Source organism: Oppia nitens, unplaced genomic scaffold, assembly GCF_028296485.1.
Source record: "Oppia nitens isolate AA-2021 unplaced genomic scaffold, nextdenovo-longstitch-racon4-pilon3 scaffold5_pilon_pilon_pilon, whole genome shotgun sequence".
In the NCBI taxonomy this organism is placed as follows: Eukaryota; Metazoa; Arthropoda; class Arachnida; order Sarcoptiformes; family Oppiidae; genus Oppia; species Oppia nitens.
In genome coordinates this window covers 4,215,714-4,237,744 of record NW_026533243.1, presented here as the reverse complement: position 1 = coordinate 4,237,744, position 22,031 = coordinate 4,215,714, and the positions used below count along the sequence as shown (strand labels likewise).

The following is a 22,031-nucleotide window of genomic DNA, read 5'->3' as shown; positions in this document are numbered from 1 at the left end:
AAGTTTTTAATTAAAATTTTTAAAAATTTTTATTATTAGCAGAACTCTAATTTTAAACCATATTTTTACAATAATATATAATATAAATATCAAATACAGAGAACAAATAATTAATATAATTTATTATATAATACACAGTATTTACTGCATTTAAAGTCTTGTAATCTAAAGAAACAATTGATTAATAAACCAGTTGAGAATGCTAGAAAGCATTTCCATACGAACTCCTAAATCCTAATTAAAAATTAAATTCAGTATGACAAAATAAAATCAACTATAGTAATGTGAAATATAGATAGTTCAGAATACCAAAATTATCTCAACTATAATCATGTAGGGTATCAAATGATTCAGTATGACAAAATTAAAAATTTAGCTGTCATTTTCTCGTAGTTCTTGGAGATAAAAATTTAAATGCATATTTCTTATACTTCATTTTTGATGCTTTACACAAATCTAAATTTAAAAATCAAAAAATATATTTTTTAATTTTTAGACGCCATTATCTCTATGTTCCTGATGAAATATCAAAATTTCAATACTTATCCCATAGCTCATTTTTGATGCTTTATCAAAAAATAAAATAAAATAAATCAAAAAAAAATTTGTAGCAGAGTCTGGATTCGAACCACTAACCTATATGGGACAGACAGACAGACAGACAGACAGACAGACAGACAGACAGACAGACAGACAGACAGACAGACAGACCGACCGACAGACTTTTAGAATGCATATACGGACTCCTTTCAGGAATTCGTGAAAATAAATTATATTTATGACAAAATGTATTATTATTTTAAAGTCGTGATGTCATAAAATCTGTCTGACATTAGTTTCACTTAAATAGTTATAAAATATAATTTAATGTTTTTACTTTTAATAATTTAAAATTATTAAAACATTAATAAAATCAAATTGTTTTGATGTCGTCATAATTATGATATATAATAACATAATTTTTATTAGATTATAATTTGTTGAAAGTCATAATAATTATACAGTATATAAATACATAATTTAATATTACAGTAATTATAAAGTTTGAATATTTCAAGCCCTATATAAATAGGTTTGTAATGAATGACTGGAAATTGCTAAATAATGCTAAATAATGCTAAATATGTAATTTATATCTTTTAAAAACTTTAATGAGTTATAAATAAATTAATGCTATTATTAATTAAAGTAGCATTTTTACCACACATGATGGATACTATTTTTGACTGTATAAATGATAGTCACAAAATTAATTTAGTGAACTAATAAAATAAATTACCAATAAAATAAAAAATAATTTTAATGTAAATTTAAATATTGAATAGTTTTAAAATCAAAATCAATTAAAAAATTAAATGTTCAAAATATAAATTTCAAAAAAGTAATTTTTATCTTTATTATTAATAATGCATTAACAACAATAATAATAATTACAATATCTGTTGTAATATATATATACTTAAAGTGAGCAATAATGGGCCAAAATTTAAACATTTACTTTATTTGGTGAATAGTTTAGCCACATTTGAGTTGATTTATTAATTATTTGATGTCAATTGTGTTGTTGATTGTAATGACGATGACTTTTGACGACATTTGTTAGTCTTTTTTGGCATTTTTCGGTGCCTTAATGCAAAATATTAGGAACAGAGTATAGAAAATGAATGCACCCGTAATTGAAGCCAATGCATACATAAACAAATTAAGCTCCGGGTGTCGGTACCTGTTCTTCCTCAACCACTCGAGCACCTCATCCTCCTTCATGAGATCACCTGTCAATCAATTATATGGTAAATAATAGTCTTAACGGCTCAACAGTTAGTTTATTTTTGTCTATTGTTATATTATATAAAACAATAAAAACTTATTTATTTATATGAAATATACAATAGTTATGGATTAGTAAATTTTTTGTTGGAAATTCATAAAAACCTGTTATTAACTGAATATATTGTGTGTAATAAAAATTTTGTCACAAAAATATCATTAAAATAAATTTACACTTTTTTTCGTCTCATTTCAAAATTTCGTGAGATTTTTACAGTGTTTTTCTATAATTTTCAAATGTTATCTAATACTGAAGTGATTTGTGAGAAACATCTAATCATTTAAAGGATATAAAACCTAATATTTATCGGTTGAAGAACAGTGACAGCAATGCAACAATCATTGCAATCAAATAGTAGTAATTATTATTATCTTTTGATGTCTAACTAAATGATTGCTCAGAACTACTAGTGCTAAATATTTCTCACATTTTTATAATTTGATGTCAAATTTCATCAAATATCAAAATATCGACCATTTATTTTGCTGTTTCTGGTTATACAATAACAATAGTATATACTTACCTATAATATAAAAACTATAAAAATGTAATACTGTCATGCCATTAAATATATATATATGAAATTTAGTATATATTTATAAATAAATAATAAAAATATACCTCTATAAATTGCAGGAAATTTTTTCCTAAACAACACCAATGCGGGTACTTCACTGACCCCGTATTTACGCGCATAACGCGTGTCACGTATTTTAACAAACATTATATCTAATTCGTCGGCCTCATCGTCGATGTGCTCCAACTCATGCAATACTTCTTCACAATCATAACAATCCTTTTCATCTAAAATAATATTATTTTTAAGAATCAAATTATTGTTAATTTTTATTATTAACAAAATCTTAATCACAATTTTTAAAATGCAAAAATAGTTAATTAAATTTTATAACAATTTAAGAAATATGTTAGAATGTTATAATATTTTAATTAATATTTTAAAATTTACTTCTAAATAACATTACAATTACATGTATGCAAAATGCTATCCTAACAACAAATAGTAATTATTATAATGTATGATATGCTGATTGTTAAGTATATATTTGAATAATTTATGTTTGAATGAGTGAATAAAAAAATCAATTTAACAAAACTATTATGAGATGATGGATATGACTCACAGAAATAGACGGACACAAAGTCATTATCATTAAGAAGTTTATCCAACATTTTTCTGTTAACTTCTTCAATCTCATCCTTGATCTCAAAGACATCATTACTAGTCAGCCATTTGAGGACTTTCTCCTCATCCAAAAGATCGCCGTCATATAAGATGGGACTCTGTTTCCTAAAGTATGCCAGAGTTGGGAACGTATGGACGTTATACTTGTGGGCCGCCTTCACATCATTTACTAACAATCAAGTTATACAACAATTGTTTATTCATTAGTATAATGTTATTATTATTAATATGAATATTATTTATCATTACTTTCTTTTGATGACACACTAAACACCAGTGTTTGCTATTTAGTGAAAAGTCTACTTTTACTTACAAATGTTATTTTGAAATACTTGTTGTGTAAGTGAGTGTATTTAAAATTTCATAATAAAATTATCAATCTACTAACTTTCCAGTACTAAAGTTATATATCATTTTATATAAAAAATAATATAAAAATAATACTTTATTAATTATCACTAAACAGAAAACATTGGTAACATAACAACTATATACTATATACCGGTACACATACTAAATTAAATAGTCTTATGAAAGTCAAATAAATATTAAACAATAAGGAAATATAATCTTAATGATTTATTTTGTTAACACAAATAAAAAACTAAACAAATATATTTCATCATTTAAATATTTGTCATCTATGAATGCTATCTTAAATGTAAAAATCAATTATTAAATGCCAAATCTATAATAAAATCAATGCACTGAATAATTATATAGTATTTAGAATATATCTTAAGTACATATAATTACATATAATATAAAGTAAAGTAAGGGTTTATAAAGCATGCAAACCATTAACAATGCACTTGTCTTACAAATTACTATCATATACTGTATATGTAACTACTGTACTGTAATTTTAATAGTATTTTGTTTTGTGTGAAAATTTTGTTTTTTATTTTTTTCTACACGAATAATGTATTTTCAAAAAATAGTTATAAATATTACATAAATATGTATAATATGTAGATATATTAGACAATTAAGTGAAATCAATAAAATAGATGAATAATACCTTTAACGAAATCAATGCCAAAAAGGTCGGCGTCGTCGTCAATGTTCTGCACGTTTGGTCGATAACAACCAGTAGTAGTAGTAGTAGTAGTAGTAGTAGTAGTAGTAGTAGTGGTAGTAGTGGTCGATATTAAAGCATCAATTAAATCAAAACAATCATATATTAGCTTTTATAATATAATATATAATACATAATTTAATGGCACAAAACAAACAATGCATTAAATTTATGTTTTAATTAGTATGATATAAACATAAAAGCATTGTTTTATTATATTTTTTTCAACTAAAATCATAAATCATTTAATTTTCTTAAATGATTGATAGGAAAACATGTGATATACTTAATGGGTCTTAAAGTGCATTGAACTACAATAAAAAACTATCAAAACAAATAATAAAAAGTGTATAAAATTATATTAAAATTATATGTAAATAAATTCAAATATTTTTTATTTGAAAAATAATGTGTTCACTAGCATTACAGTTAATGTTTGGCTCTAACACTATAGAAATGCATTAAGTTTTTAGTTTTATTATTTTTTCTTAATAAAAGATTAATAGTTTTACAGTGAATGTCAAGTCCAGCGCACTATTTATACAAAATATAACTGACTTTTTGTGGTTATGCTTTTATATCTAAACAAAAACTAATTAATATTAATAATATTTTGCAACTATAGCTTTACTTTTACTACAGTATATGTTAAGCTGCTATCAACTTATTTATCATTTTATTGTTTTTGTTATTTGTTGTTTTTCACAAATAATTCATATATAATATCAATATATCATAATAAATTACTTTCTCTGTTAGTTTATATTGTGGTTTATATGTAAAACTATAAAAAAAAATTATGCGCAAAACTAAATTGAAAAACTAAAAATAAAAAATGAATTACGATCTAAAGGTATTTATAATATATATATATTTTGTAAAAATGAAAACAATTTGTAAATATTAAATTATATAAATTTTTAGTTATTCCTATATTTTGTCTGTTTTCCCGTTATTAACAAAAAATAAATTAACAAAAAATAAATTAAATAAAAATAAATTTTATGGTTACGGCTTCCAAATAAATTTAATTAATTAAATTAAATATTAAATATATTATACTAATAAAAATAGTGAATCTATGATAATAAAGGCTAAAAATATGATAAAAATAAATTATTTTATACTTTAAAATGAGATAATGAAAATTGAAATGAAATATATGTATTAAATAAAAATCAAATGATTCACATGAATATAATTATACCTCTAGTTCTTTGAGGACTTCCTCGCAATCATCGCAATCACTGTCATAGAAGAGAACGGCAAGAAATGGCGAATCATCGATCAGTTTCTCTAACATTCTTGAGTTGACGTCCTCTATCTCGTCGGCCAACTCTCGGTTGTCATCATCTATAAGCCAATCAAGAACTGCCTCTTCATTTCTCAGATCACCTAATGGTTGAATACCAGTACAACAATCATAAGAAATACAAACAATAGATTTTGTCAATTATTTTTTAAAATTAAAAATATATCTGAAATATAAAATCACACTTTTTTATAATTGTTTAAATATAAAGTTAAGTTTTTAATCAATTACTTTTCATACCATCATAGATGAGTGGATTTCCATTTCTGAAATATATAAGTGCCGGATATGTTTTAATGCCATACCGTTTGGCTAATGGTATGTCTTGTATTTTGACAAAATGGATACCATATATCTCACAGTCGTCGTCAATATTTTCCAATTCATCCAATACTATATCACATGCTCTACAACTGGGCTTATCTGATATTATTATATTAGATAATATAAACTTCAAATCCTATTTATTTAGTTAAAACATACAGAAAAAGACAACCAAATACTGTGTGGTTTCAATCAATTGTTCCAACAATTCTCTGTTAACTGACTCAATGGTGTCTTCAGTTTTTTGTTGGACCAACCATTGCAAGACATCCTCTTCAGCAGTCATGTCTCCCTCATAAATGCTGGGAATCTGTCGTTCAAAATATATGAGTGCCGGCAGGTCTTTAATGCCATACTCGCGGGCAATCTCTGTCTCTGCGGTCTTCACGACTAATAATAATAATTAAAATTTATTTTCCAAAAAATAGCAAATAATTTCCAAAAAATATCTCACGAGAAATGTTTGTAAATTTTATGTTATCTAATAAATCTATCTAATGATGCCTTAAATATCTATTATTATAAAATATTTAATTACATATAATTCCGTGTCTATCGGTATCCGAATCAATATTTTCGAGGTCTTCGAGAACAGCCTTACATTCAACACAATCCGGTGAATCTTTATATATATGTAAAAATTATATAATAAGTAAAATGCAAAAATAGTCAAATAATAAATTTAATAATAAATAGTTGTACACAAAAAAAGCTTTTTAAATATACTATTTTACATAACAGAAAGCACAAGCTTTCACTTTTGCTTAGCTATTGTGTTATTATTTAATATATATAAAAAGATTAAAAATATTATTATTATTAAAAAAAACTAGTATTTATAATTTATGTAAAAAGCATGAATGTTCATAAGTTATAAGTAAATGTATTTATTTTTTTAATGTTTAATAAGCAGATTGTTTGTGAAATCAATGTTTTACACAATTAATAGGATAACATATAATAAAATTTATCTTTTAAATAATCTACGAACAGAATATATTTAATTAATACATATTCAAATGAGTTGTATAAATTAAATAATTTTTATTTTAAAAAATCTTTAAAAAGTTATATATGATTATGTAAATTTTGTTAAATATTTTCATATGTTGTATTAATTATGCAAAAAACTATCAATTTCTAAATTAACGTAAAATTTTCTGACAAATCCATTTAAACTAATGTTTATATATTTAAATTAATTTAAAAATTTTAAAAAATATTCTGACAAATTATGTTTTTATATAATTTACTTTATTCATATTCATAGATATCAATATTAAATTATAACTGGTCTTATTTTGAATTTAATTATAAAAATATAAGTAACTTATATTTATATTTATTCACATTTGTTATGAAATTTATAAAAAATGTTATTTGAATACATTATAAACATTTTAGTGTAAATATAATAATATATAAGTCATTTGATGAAATCCTTACAATTGTTTTATAAATCTATTACATTTACTAAGTGATGTGTTTATACAATTGATGTATTGATTTCATTCAATCAACAATGTATTAATTTTATAAACATTACATCAAATAACATTATATGATTAATGCATTGGACAGTATAGTTATACACAATTTGAATAAAAATCACTTAAATAAATTGTAAAATAAAAAACAACAAAAGTTATACTATTTGTTATTCAATTTTGAAAATCCGGGATCACATTTGGGTGTTTTCCCTAAATCAACTCTTTTTATTATTTTACTTTATAATATACAGTGTATATATATATATATATATACTGTATTATAAATTTATTTATAAGTTACTATGCAATCTATACCACAATTAATTTTAATACATTAATTGTTGTCTATAACTTATAATAAAAATTTGCTTTATATATACTGTATATTATTGAATTACCGATTAAAAATTATCTAATTAATATTTTAAAGTCACGACTTAATATAACTTATAACCTATGTATGTAACAAAAAATAATCAATGATTATATTGTAAAAATGTTTGATATAATTGATACCAATGTTTGCACACAATATACTGAAACTCATTTAAAAGGTGTTTCCCATCATCTCTTGTGGCAAATCTCGGTCTAACTGTTCAAAACATTGTTAATAATAATAATAATAATAATAATAATAATGTTTAACATAAAAAACAAAATTTAAATATTGTTATATATATCATGTTTATTTTTATTATAGTTAGATTTTTGATTGATTGCAGTCCCACATAAAAATCATAACTTTATATAAAGATAATTCCTTTATTTTTAATAATAAAATACTGTTAATATATGTACTACAGTAATATGTTGTATACTATTTAAATTTTAATAATATTTAAGTTAATAAAATATTAAACTCTAACCATTAGCTTAATAACAAATGGTTTGAACTAATAAAATAAAATAACAAATAATTAGTTAAAATAACAATTAAAAAATTAACTAATAGAGTATATGATTCACAAAACATTTAATATACAATATACATTATATTACATATTGAATAACTGTATATTTCAATAGTTTTTTTAAACAAATTAACTAATTTTTAATTATATATAATAAGTTAAATTGTATTTATATTAAATAATAATAATTTTATAATAGGATAATACATGTTATTACAAATATAAACTTTCAAATTTAAATTCAAATATAAGAATTAATTAAAATATCTAATATAAAACATTTATAATATTGATATCTAATGAAAGTAAGTTATCAAAATATATAGATATAATTGACACCATATATTTAGCACTTAACTTTCAAATTTAAATTCATTGCTATTTTTGAATCTTTATAATTAATAATAAAAAAATGATTTAGAGATTTCTGGGAGTAATACAAAATTTGTTATATAAAATATTCGTTAAATTTAAATAACATCTCACATTATAGTTTATAAATTATAAAATATCTTCAAAATTTAAATGAAGTTTTCTTTTGAATTTAAATTTATATATTAATAATAAAATATTTTTGCTAACTTTTGTGTTATAATTAGAGATGGGCAAATATAAAGTTTATAAAAATCTAAAGCTATTGTAATACTATATTAATGAGACAATACTATACATATAATAATATATTATATAGTACACTACTATATAAAATGGGATATCTATATATAAAATAATTATTTAATAATTATCAGTTTTGTAAAATTTGATTCATTTTATTATATATTATATTATATTATATAATTAATTAATTTTTTACTTTAATAATTAAAATAATAATAATATTTAATTATTATTTGTAAAAACTATATATTGTTAACAGATAACAAATATAGAAAAAATTAACATGGTGATCACATAGATAGAAATTTCTTTTAGAAACTCTAGAAATTTCTATATTATTTTATAAATTTCTCTTTTTTTACAACACTAGCTAAAATATATAATTTATTTTTCATAATAAATACAAATCTTTTTAAAAATATTGTTTAACATTAAATTTTAATAAACAAAATCAAGTTTAATATATTGTAAGAAATAAAATTCTCAATTAGTTTTTTGTTTTGTTTTTTATAAACACCAAATCAATAGACTGGTTGAAAGCAAAACTGTATATTTTAATTCCACATAATTATTGAGAAATTTATTTTAAATAAATGTATTAAGTTTAAGACAGTATTAGTTGTTCTGAAAATTTTTGATAATTTTTTTATTTGGAAATTTTTGTAATCAGTTTTATTATTGAGACAATTCCTATTATGATAATAATTTTTGTGTATATTTTTAAGGCCTATTTATTATAACAGTAAGTTAAAAAACAAAACAGAATTTTAAATTTTTGTTTATTTTAGCATATTTTAAGTTAAGTTTAAGAAAATTAATATAAATAACAATTTCAAACATATCTTATACAATTTTTATAAATAAAACTTTATCTAATAAATTTAAATGTAATTTTTTCAATTAATCCTATTTCTAATTTTATCGTATAAACTTTATCTGTTACCATAAAAATATTTTAACAAATAATATATATAATTTTATTTTTATATCAATGAAATAATTTAAAAACATTAATATTTTATTATTTATTATACATTTAAATAATATTAATAAATGTATGCTTTAATAGATTTAAAGAAGTTATTTTATCCGAAAAGAGTATTAAATTATTATTTACTTAAATTTATATTTTACTAACATTAAAAATTAAAAAAAATATATAAAATAACAATATTTATTGTAATTTTAAATCAAATAAATGTGGAGATTTTGTTAAGATATACTGTTTAACTGATATGCTATTTCTATGCAATGTATGTATTATATAATGCAATACACAATAAAATATAAAATAATTTAAAAAACTAAAAATATTTAAATCAAGTACTGAATTAGCATTTTAGTCAAAATTTGTATGAATAAGACTAACACTACTAACATTGCACAATTACATAATTCAAATTATGTGGGTGCTATTCACCTCAAATATCATTGACGTCTAAAACTAGTCATAGTATTCACACGACTGTCCCAATGAAATGTGTGGTAAATTAAAAATACTTTCGCGGCACTCAATGTCTAATAATGACCTCCAAAATGTAAAAATTTTACAGAAAAATATTAATAATAATAATAATTTGCTTTTTAACACATTGTGTATGTATTTGTAAATCAAGCAAATTTCATGAATAATACAACAACAAAAAACTTTGATATCCATAATAAAATGTCTGTAGACTATAATATTTGTTATAATATAAGTATGTATACAATAAAACATATATAAGCATTAAGGTGAGAGATATTTTTTTATAAAATTACATATTTTTAGTAATAAACATACAATTTATGGAGTTATATATTTTTATATACTATAAATTATAGTCTATAATACAATATTTAAGATACAATTGTCTCTCAGCTGCAAACATATAATGTTGGGGAACAACAGCTTTTGTTATCATTTTTGAAGTTAATATTTCAGACAATATATAAATTCAATAAAAACTTATATTTAATACTTTTGTTTTGCTTTGAATTTATTGATTAAGTCTGAATATACTGTATAAGTACTTTAAATTATAGATTTTAGTATAGAAATTTATATTGTTAATTATATTAGAAATAATACCAATTAAATTATTTAAATTAAAATCAATTTTGTTATAAAAGACATTTATCAACACATCATAAACAATATATAAAATTATTTATTAAATAATTTTCTTATTATTATTTGTTATTATTATGAATACCGTATATTATATATTACTGAAGTTAACAAATTATTTTATACATAATTTAATATTTACAGCCAATATGTTGACCAATTGAGCTGTATATCAAAAATATTGATGTGTGAAACAAAATATGGGAGGTTTGGGATATCATCTAAAGCTCATTGTATATCATATTCTGTAAATATTAAAATATAATAAAAAATATTAGTTTTTATATATTGACTCACACCGTAAATGTCTTGTATAGTGAATGAAGCACTTGGAGATCCCTTTATAGCAAATGATAAACAAAAATTGGGAAAAAGGAGATTATGTACACATAGTAGTAGTAGTAGTAATAGTAGTAGTAGTAGTAGTACTAATCTGTTTGATGCAACTATTGTTATATCATTGCTCAGCGCTTATAATTTATGCGGACTTTAATTATTAATGTAAGTTATATTATCATTATTAATCTATCAATTGTACAAAATAAAATTGATTTCAAGTCTAGTTTGCCATTATTTACAATTACTTATATAAATTTATCAAATTAATCAAATTATTAGATTATCTAAACATTTAATACTAATAAATATAATCAAAGATGTACTATAGTATAATAATTTCATTATATATTCTTTATATAATTATATGCTAAAAATCATACTCGTATTAAATTAAAATAACAACAAATTTGCTATTTTTAACTTAACCAAATAAAATAAATTTTAAAAATTATAAAAATAAAATAAAAGTAATTATATATATAATTTATAGTAATATTTAGTACATCTCTGATAGTAACAATAAAATGAAAAAAACAAATACAAAATTAAAAATATATATTAATTAATGACTATTCACTACCTTTTAAACCATTTGTGCCCTTTTGAACACATTTATCACACAACTCCTTCTCGTCTTAAAAGAGTATCATTTGATTTTGGATTTTGATATTTGGTTTTTCATCGGTTTTCACAAAATGTTTAGGAATTTTTTGGTTTTTGGATTTGCATTCAAAATGAGAAGAAAAAATAAAAATAAATAAAATGTTTTTTAAATTACATTAAATATAATTGGTTACAACACTTGACGGAAGTGTATCTTTGAGATAATATGAAATAGATTTTATTGTTTAGTTATGATTGATATATACAAGTAATATGTAATAATATAATAATTTCTATTATTGTTTTACTAAACAATAAGAATAAAATATAATAAATTATAATATATCAATGCCAATATTTTAAAAATAAAATAAATTGCAATATTAATTATGCTTATATGAAAAATAAACAATATATTTATAAATATAAATAAAAAATAATAAATAGGATTTCACAATTAAAATCTGTAGTTAGTTTGATAGTATATTTATCATTTACATGCAATTATGTTATTTATAAAATAATAGTTTGATTGAAATTTTTTGCATATTACGATAATTGTAAAATACAATAATATATTTATATAATAATTAAAAAAAACATAATGCTTAACTTATTATTAAAACTGAATGTATATTATAATTAATTAATTTTTACAATTAAATGTGGTCTCATCTAACATATTCAACTAATTTTGCTTTCTATACAATTATTATTATTATAATAATTTTTACTTTACATAGTTTATACATTTTCAGGAAATGTTTAATTTAAACATATTTTTATTTACTATTATTTGTATTCAACTAATCTTTTGTAAATAAAAATTTCTCATTTTCTTTATTTTTATCATTTTTATGTCTTATAAAATTTTCTTATTAAAAAATAATAAAAGAATACTAAAATTAATTACTTTTCACACAAGGATTTGATAATAAAATATTTATAAAAGATAGTCTTTCTCATTATACAAATAAAATAAAATTTTAAAAAATTAATTTTAAATAAGATATTCATTTTAAGTAAAGACTATTCTATTGGATTTACATTACATTATATTTAAATTATATTTTTTTTATAAATGTTTAGTGAATCACGTGATGATCACTCATTAAAAATGTTTGACTAAAAATAATAACTGTATTCAAGCGACCCGTTTAGTCACTGCTCTATACAGTTTAGACAGGGTTAAGCAAGGTTTTGGATTTTAGGGGGGTAGACCGGGGTAAAATTTACAAAATTCTCGAAAAATCTTGGGGGTGGTATTGGGTGGGGTAAGATTTTTATTGCATTTTTAAACGGCAATTTTTTCAAAAATCAAGGGGGGGGTCAAAAGAAAATTCCCTAATATTTCCTTAAATTCCCGAATATTCCCATGTAAATTCGATAAAGTTCCCATAAGTTCCCGTATAAATTCACAGGAAAATAAGTAAAATTTCCAAAAATACAAAAAAAACTTAAAACAACAAAAACTTAATAAAAACTTAAATTTTAACAAAAAATAAAATAATTATGTATTTAATACTTAAAAATAGTTGATAAAAGCATTAATAATACACTATGAGTTTTTTTAGTATTTTAGTAATTTTTAACTTTTAAAATAATTAATTTTTTAAATAATACTTAATGATTATAGTTTATAGATATATATTTTTATTTTTTAATGTTATTTTTATATAAATACTGACTGAATACTAATTATAAAATTGAAATTTTTTTAATTTTTTAGTTAAAATTTTAAAAATTATTAATAAAACCTTGTAATATAAGTATTTATTATTTTATTAACTTCTTAAACTATCTTAAACTTATATTTATATTGTAATATGATTACTCTTTTCAACAAATAGGTAATTTTTAATTTTTTAGTTTAATATTTTAATTAAAATTATATTATTTTTAGATGAGTTTTAACGTTATTTTAACTTTTTTACTTTTTTAGTCCTTACCCCCCTACCCCCTCTTTACTTAACCCTGAGTATAGACTATTAATATTAAATGTAAACCATTCACAACATACACACCCATCTAATAAACTAAAATCGTTTATTTCAATCAAAAAATGCTTAAAAAATAATAAAATAAAACCAAAAACTTATTATACTGTATATCTATGAGCTAATTATATAAACAACAAATTTTCAACATTCAATTGAATGCATAATTAAAGTTTTTGTTAAGATTCGTATGATTTGATAGAATAATGAATTAAACATTTTATTTATATTAAGTGGTAAAATATAAACTCAAAAAAATCAAAATAATATAACAATTTATATTCATATGAAAATTGTTTACTCGATTTTTTTTAAGTTTTAATATTTATTTTTTGAACTTTCATTCTCTAAGTATAAGGAAGTCATTGAAGAGAAAAACCAAAAAAAATAATTAAAAATATGCTATCATTTCATAAATAAAGATATACTCATAAAAAATAGTTATGATAAGCACTCACAGAAATAGACGGCTAAATGATCAGAGTTTTCAATCAATTTTCTGAGTGCCGGTGCGTCCACGTCCTCAATCTTGTCGAGTGACGGGTCCTTTTGATTGATGAGCCAGTCTAAGATCTTTTCAGACCGTTTCAAATCACCTAAAAATTTATAGTTAATTTTATTAATTTAATTTAATTTTAAAAATTTGGTAAAATATCATAAATTATTTTTTAAAAATTGTTATCAATTCTCAATACCGGCATAAATGATGGGCTCTTCTTCATCTCCCTTCTTAAAGAATACGAGTGCCGGCAGAGCAAAGACACCATAGTTTTTGGCCAATTGTGAGTCGTCTATCTTAACAAACTTAATACCGGCGGCATCGGCCTCGTCGTCAATCTTAAAGCAATTGAGTTAATAATATTAAAATTAAATTAATAAAAAAAATTTACTATTAATTGCTTTATTTAATAAATTTAATAGATTTTATAATGAAATTACTTACTCTTTCTAACTCTTCGAGCACTTTATCGCATTGTTTGCAATCAGTTTTACTATAGAAAAGTACCGCCAAATATACGGTTCGGGTTAACATACGCTCAAACATACGTTTGTTAACCTTTTCGATGGCATCACTTAATTCCATGTTCTCGGGTCGGGTTAACCACTCTAGTATTTCCTCTTCATCGAAGAGGTTGCCTTCAAATTTGATATGTTTGCCGCGTCTGAAAAATACAAGACCTGGTGGTTGACGAATACCATACTTCTTGGCAATCAATTGATCACTAATTTTGACCAAATGGACGTCATAGTCAGCACAGTCATCATCAATCTTCTCCAAATGTTCAATTATTTCTTCTGATTCGTCGTCGTCGAGCTTATAGAAGAAAACGGCTAAATACTCTTTTTCAGCTATCATTCGGAACAGAATATCTCGATTGACATTCTCGATGGTGTCCTCATTCTTCTGCCTTATCAACCATTCCAATACTTCTTCTTCTTCATATAGATTTCCGTCATAAATGGAGGGAACCTTATGTTCAAAGTAGACAAGTGCTGGCAATTGAATTATACCAATTTCTTTTGCATAGTCATCGTCATCTGTTTTAACCTAAATATAGCCGAATTGTTAGTCATTTATGAATCTTAAAACAAAACAAATCATACAAAATGAATGCCGTGTTTGTCAGTGTCATCGTCTATATTCTCCAGTTCTTTGAGTATAGTGTCACAGTCAGGACAGTCATCTCCATCGTAGAAAAAAACAGTTATGTGATCGATATCGTCAAGAAGTACTTCTAACATATGTCTGTCCACAAGTTCAATGATATCCTCTTTGGCTTCTTTGTGATCAATAAGCCATTTGAGTACAGTATCTTCATCTTTGAGATTTCCCTCATAAAACTGTGGAAATCTATTTCTGAAAAACATAAGTGTCGGGAATGTCAATATATTGTACTCTTTGGCAACTTTAGGATCTTTGACTTTAACAAAATCAATGTCTTGTTCTTCAGCGATGTGATCAATGTTTTCTAATTCAATTAATACTTTATCGCATTCACTGCACTTCTCTTTAATGAACAAAACAGCCACATATGAGTTCTTCTCTAACATTTTATCCAACATTTTGTCATTGATTTCTTCAATTTCGTCCGGTTTATCCAATGCTTCCTCACTGGTTACCCATTTAAGTATAGCTTCTGGTTTACGCATATCTCCCTTGTATTGTACAGCTTCTCCATTACGAAAGAGTACAAGTGCTGGAAATTTATTGACTTTTGCTTGTTTTTTGGCCAAATTCAAGTCATCAGTTGTGACGAGTAATATTCCGTGTTCGTCAGTATCGTCATCAATGGTCTCTAAACTCTTATGCAAAATTTCGTCACAATCTTTGCAATTATTGGGCGCAAAGAAGACTAATACATATTCTCTTTCTCTGATCAAGTCATCCAATATTTCTTCTGTTACTTCTTCAACAGTATCTTCAGTTTTCTGTTTAATTAGCCATTGAAGGACAACTTCTTCATTAGTAAGATCGCCCTCATATACAGTTGGCAATCGGTTTTCAAAATATACAAGTATTGGTAACTCATCGTCAACACCAAACTCTTTGGCTACCGATTTGTCGTCTATTTTAACAAAAGGGATGTCATATTTTTCTGCGTCGTCATCAATCTCTTCCAAGTCCTTTAAAACACTAGTACTCTTCGCAGAGGAACTATCATAGAAAAGAACAGCCAATGAATCGCTGTTATCGATGAGTGACTTCAATGTCCGACTATTGACATCTTCAATCTCTTCAGTCTCTTGTTGGTCAACAAACCACTTGAGGACCTGTTCCTCATTCATAATGTCACCGCTGTATTGTGTGGGCACTTGGAATCTGAAGAATAAAATAACGGGAAGTTTTTTGATTCCATACTTTTCTGCCGCTTCTTTGTCGTCGGTCTTTAAAAATACTATTCCTTTTTCATCGCAATCGTCGTCAATATGTTCTGTAATTAATAAAATTAATTAATAGCTCTTACGGTTAATCAAAATAAATAATAAAATAAATATAAGATTAAAAGTTATGTTAAAATTCAAACCAATTATGATGTCTTACCCAACTCTTTGAGTAATTTTTCACTATTTTTATCTTTCGGTTTATAGATAAGAACTCCAATGTAATTATGTTTCTCAATGAGTAGATCCAGCATTTCATGACTGACTTCTTCAATCTCATCGGTCTGTGTTTGTCTGACTAACCATTCGAGTACTTTTTCTTCATTCTTGAGGTCGCCCTGATATACACTGGGAATCTTGTTCTCAAAGTAGACCAAAGTCGGTAACTCATCATCGATGCCATACTCTCGGGCAACGGTGTCGTCGTCTATCTTGACAAACAATATTCCCTTTTCGTCGCATTCGTCGTCAATATTTTCAAGTTCTTGCAGTACTTCCATTGATTTTTGATTGTCTCTATCATCTATCATATTAAATAAGATCACATTAATTGTTTTGATAATTAAATGTAATAAATGAATAAAATGTAATACAGAATAAAACTGCCAAATAACTGGATGAGTCAATCATATTATCCAATACTACATCTGATACGTCCTCTATTTCATCACTACTTTTCTGATGTATTAACCATTTGAGTACTTCTTCCTCTACCATTAAATCGCCTAAATTTTTATAATGAAATTAATATTTCAATGTTATTAATGTTTGTGTTTGTCTTTAAATTATATAATGAATACCCTGATAAAAGTTTGGTAATTTTTTCTCAAAATATACCAAAGTTGGTAACTCATGATAATCAATGCCAAAACGTTTGGCCACTTCAACATCATCTGTATAAACATTAGATAATAATTATGTTAATTAAATAAATTATCTATTAGACAAAAATTAATATTCATTGTTTAAACATTTTTAATATTACTGTATTAATGAGTCAGTTAATATTAATTATATCATTGACTTAGTTATATAATTTTATAAATTAATTTATACAATTATATAAAAAAGTCTAACTGTTATCTTAGTCTATATATTGTTATATTGTGAGATTACAACTATAATATTTATAATTAAAAAATTCAATAGTATATGATTATTTAAAGTGATTTATAATTGGTTTTCATATAAATTTTGTTAAATTTACTGCTTATTAATATAATAATTGCTTATTATTATTATAACTAATTGTTTAAAAGTAAATAAGAGTTAAATTTTGTATATAAAAACTTTTTATAAAATAATTAAAACATTTTGGTAAATAAACTTTTATTTTTGACAAACAGATAGTACTCAGATTTTTATTAGATATTAATAATATTTTAATAAACAGTTATCAAAATATTATTATATAAATATTTATAAGTAATTTAAGTAATGCCAATTGTAACATAACTGTATGTACTTTATTTTTTTAATTGCTATAATTTCAGCTATTTTTTAATAACAAAAAGATTGAATACCAAAATACAACTCAAATTTATAAACAAATTGTAAATAGCAAAGTAAGCAAACAAACAAACTTTAAATAAACTAATGAGATATTATCAATCATTACTTGATTTTTAAAAAATAACAGTAAAAACAAAATTTTCTAAATTAAAAAAGTGTGTATAAAATAAATGTCAAATAAATATTTTAATACCTATTTTGACAAATGCTATGTTATTTTGATCGCATTCGTCGTCAATGTTTTCTGTTGTATATATAATTTTAATTATATAAAAATAGATAAATAAATAAAAATATTAATATATAGTATTAGACTATAAAAAATCAATGACAGACCCAATTCTCGGAGCACTTCCATACTATCTTTGTCTTCGTCATCATCTATAGTATGTATTATTAGAGAGTAAAGTAGAGATTAGTTGAGAGTGTATTTGTTTGAACCATAAATTGCTTACCACTTACAGAACAAAACAGCCAAAGAGTCTGAACTTTCAATAAGTTGTGTCAGTATAGCTGCGCTCACGTCTTCAATCTCATCGGAGTCGTCGACAAACTCATCCGGTTCTTCAACGGTGTCCCTAAACTCCAAGAGCCAGTCCAACACTTTTTGCTCTTCTTCCAAGTTATCTGATTATACAAATTATTAATTAAAAAATTCTATTTATTTAGAAACACAATACCTGTGTATACAATTGGGATCTTTTTCCTGTAGTAGACCAGAGCTGGCAGTTCATCCAGTCCTGTGATAAAAACATGTAATCAAATACAATAAAATAATATGACATTTGTTTGCATTTTCCGTTTATGAATCAAGTTTTACAGTAAATCTTTGAAATTTAAAATATATAATACAAACCATATTCATATGCGAGTTCGGGTTCAGATATTTTTACCTAAAAAAATATAAAACAATTATAACTAAAAATTGAATACATTTTTCAGATTCATTACAAATCCGATGTTGTGTTGGTCGGCGTCGTCGTCGATCTCCTCCAAGTGATGCAACACTTTCTCACATTTCTTACAGTTTTGTTTATCTGTCATAATATTACCAAATATAAGAAATAGTCATCATTTAGCAGTTAAAAGTCATTATAACACTTACTAATAAATTATTATTGTTTATTTATATAATTAATTCATTTATTGCTATTTTACTATTCAATGCTTATGTGTTTTTATAAAAGATAAACTAAATCTTAACTAAACTTAAATTTTAGCTAAAAATAACATTTTTATGACTCAATTTTTTTTATAAACAATTATAATATATTTATAGCACAAATTATTAAACTTTATAAACACAATAAAATCATTGTTCAAACTGTCATTTAAATTATAATAAACTATTAAATTAAAAGTATTAGTTATTAAATGAAAGTAAAAGTTAGAAAACAAAGAAAACCAACAGAAAAGTACGGCAACGAAGTCGTGTTCATCGATATAATTGTGTAGTATTTTTGCATTTACTTCTTCAATCTTATCGGGCAAATCCATTGACTCTACACTTGTCAACCATTCCAATACTTCCGACTCATTCATCAGATCTCCTATTAATTCATTTTTTAAAAATATTTTATTTTATAATTTGTATGATTTATATTATAATTAAATTTTAAAATTATAATGAATTATTCAAATTTAGAAATATAGAAAATGTAAACAAATACTAATGAATTTCTTTGAAAAATATTCTTATTTAAACATTTCTATACATACTTTATATTCCAAATATATAGCAATTAATTTATAATATTTCATATTTACGGTTATATTTCTAATTATAAATTAATTTATAATACAAACCGGTATTATACATTTATATTACGATTTATATAATTCATTAAACTATACTACTAAATGAATAAAAATATTTTTATAAATATAACCTAAATCAAATATTTATTTTATAATAAAATATTTTTTATGTATTCTCAATATAATAATTAATTAATTAATTAACCACTTAATATTAATATAATTTAATATAACTAAATAATAAAAGTGTAATATAATAAAGTTTGATGTCATATAATCTATAATATATGATTATAAACCCGAGTTTACCTTCAAAAAGGGTGGATTCCCTGTGCCTGAAGTAGACAAGGGATGGGAATTGAGTGATACCATACTTTTTGGCGGCCGCTCTCTCAGAGTTCTTGACAAACTCGACCCCATATTTGTCTGCTTCTCCATCAATCTTCTCTAACTCGTCTAATATATCTTTACAATTTTCACATGATCTAGTATCTTTTATCAAATGTTTAAATAAATTTAAATAATTTATTTTATTTTATAAAATAATTTACAATAAACAAGTGCATCATTAACTTAATTATAGTGTATGAAACAACTTGATATCTAATTTTTAATCTATAAAGTTTTCTTTGTATAAGATATGAGTAGATAATTATATTTTTAAATTATAACATTTTATACTGATTAAATTAATTGTTTTTATTAGTAATTGTTTAAATATTATAATAATGTTTAGTAATTTCATTTTAATAATTATTTTATTTTACCAAGTTTTTTAAAAATTTACCACAGTTATAAAATAATTTAATTAAAATATTATTTTTAAATTATATGATTTTTAAAACTAAATTATAAAATATAAATTATTATTTTATTTAATGTATAATTAGAATAATAAAAATAAAGTTTTACTTGAAATTTATATTATATTATTTGATGAAAATTTCATAGTTGTTAGTTGAAAGGTGGTTAAGACAACCAAAAATGGAAAGTCCTATAAGTTTAAGCAACAAATAGAGGAGGAGTGCTATTAATATATTAGTGTATATTAGTTACACTAACGCATAACTGTTTGCTCTATGCTTATGAATCTCTAAAGTTGTAAAAATAGATTTCATTTATTATTAATAGTAGTATTTGTTAGATTTGAGGGACGAATCGTTTGATTTAAAAGCATTGGAAAAATAGATTTAATATTTAAATTTTATATTCAACTTTAAATAAAATAATTTTTATAGTTTATTATTTTTTTGTTAGATTAATAGATTTGTATTAATTGATATAATTTGATAATCTCTTTCACTATTATTCTCTTTATTTCTTTATATTCTCTATTTCTTGTTTTTATTTATCGGTTTAGTCAATAGTTAACAGAATCTAAAGCAAAAAAAAAAAATGTTTGCACAAACATTTTAAAGCATATCTATTTTAATCTAAATTATTTTTAAAAATTGAATTTGAGATTTAAAATGTGAACTATTTTTTATTTATAATATTATTATTGTGTTATTATTTATTATCTTTAATCACAATGAAAAACAAGCTAATTATTATATAAGTAAAAATATTGCTATTTTTGTAGATATATATATTAATGAACACAAATTGATTTATATATTAAATAATCTACGAATATATTAAACAATTAAATGATATAATAATTAAATGACTTACAAAAAAACACAGCAATGAAGTCCTGTTCGTCTAACAGTTTCTCTAACCGTTTTGCTTCAACTTCTTCAATGAAATCTGAATGAAGCGGAGACTTGCGTTTAATTGTATCAATACTACCACTCGTACACAATATCCATATCAATAAAATAGTCAATAATCTAACACAACTTAATTTTGAAGACATTGTCTGTTTGAACACACAATAACTATAATATAATTATTAAGTTAAAAAACAAATTAAAATTTTTAAATAATATTAGTAAAAATAGATAAAACAACACATTATTATGATTATATTTAATGACACTATAGTTTTAAAAACATGTTATTCCTGGAATAACTTTGAAAACAATTTTTTTTTATTTATATAAATGGATTATAATTTGATTA

At 22.7% G+C, this 22,031-nt stretch overlaps 1 protein-coding gene across 3 annotated transcripts; it reads right to left on the bottom strand.

The window, feature by feature from the left end:
- Positions 1–1,443: 1,443 nt before the first annotated feature.
- Positions 1,444–22,013, bottom strand: LOC128961959 (uncharacterized). 3 transcript variants are annotated; one of them, XM_054308300.1, is made up of 25 exons: positions 21,642–22,013; positions 20,277–20,459; positions 19,619–19,759; positions 19,161–19,246; positions 19,066–19,102; positions 18,890–18,949; positions 18,672–18,836; positions 18,546–18,590; positions 18,403–18,453; positions 17,498–17,590; positions 17,291–17,422; positions 16,858–17,220; positions 15,420–16,747; positions 14,758–15,363; positions 14,510–14,651; positions 14,273–14,410; positions 11,795–11,848; positions 6,285–6,368; positions 5,906–6,136; positions 5,663–5,845; positions 5,318–5,505; positions 4,054–4,099; positions 2,971–3,201; positions 2,450–2,632; positions 1,444–1,772 (listed from the first exon to the last, which is right to left on the bottom strand). In XM_054308300.1, exons 1-25 carry the CDS (start codon positions 21,823–21,825, stop codon positions 1,600–1,602), a joined length of 5,127 nt encoding a protein of 1,708 aa, XP_054164275.1. In that variant the 5' UTR covers positions 21,826–22,013; the 3' UTR covers positions 1,444–1,599. The 3 variants fall into 3 exon arrangements, with proteins under 3 accessions (XP_054164275.1, XP_054164277.1, XP_054164278.1); XM_054308302.1 differs by lacking the exon at positions 11,795–11,848; XM_054308303.1 differs by lacking the exons at positions 18,890–18,949; positions 19,066–19,102; positions 19,161–19,246; ... (1 more) ...; positions 20,277–20,459; positions 21,642–22,013 and having other exon boundaries at positions 18,665–18,728.
- Between the last annotated feature and the right edge of the window lie 18 nt (positions 22,014–22,031).

What these genes read in the sequence shown, in the direction of transcription:
- LOC128961959 (XM_054308300.1), bottom strand. Translation starts at nt 21,825, where the DNA reads ATGTCTTCAAAATTAAGTTGTGTTAGATTATTGACTATTTTATTGATA. An exon ending in ATTACCAAACTTTTATCAGG is followed by an intron (nt 17,423 to 17,497) that starts GTATTCATTATA and finishes ATAAAAATTTAG; the next exon opens with GCGATTTAATGGTAGAGGAA. An exon ending in CGATAGACACGGAATTATAT is followed by an intron (nt 6,137 to 6,284) that starts GTAATTAAATAT and finishes TATTATTATTAG; the next exon opens with TCGTGAAGACCGCAGAGACA.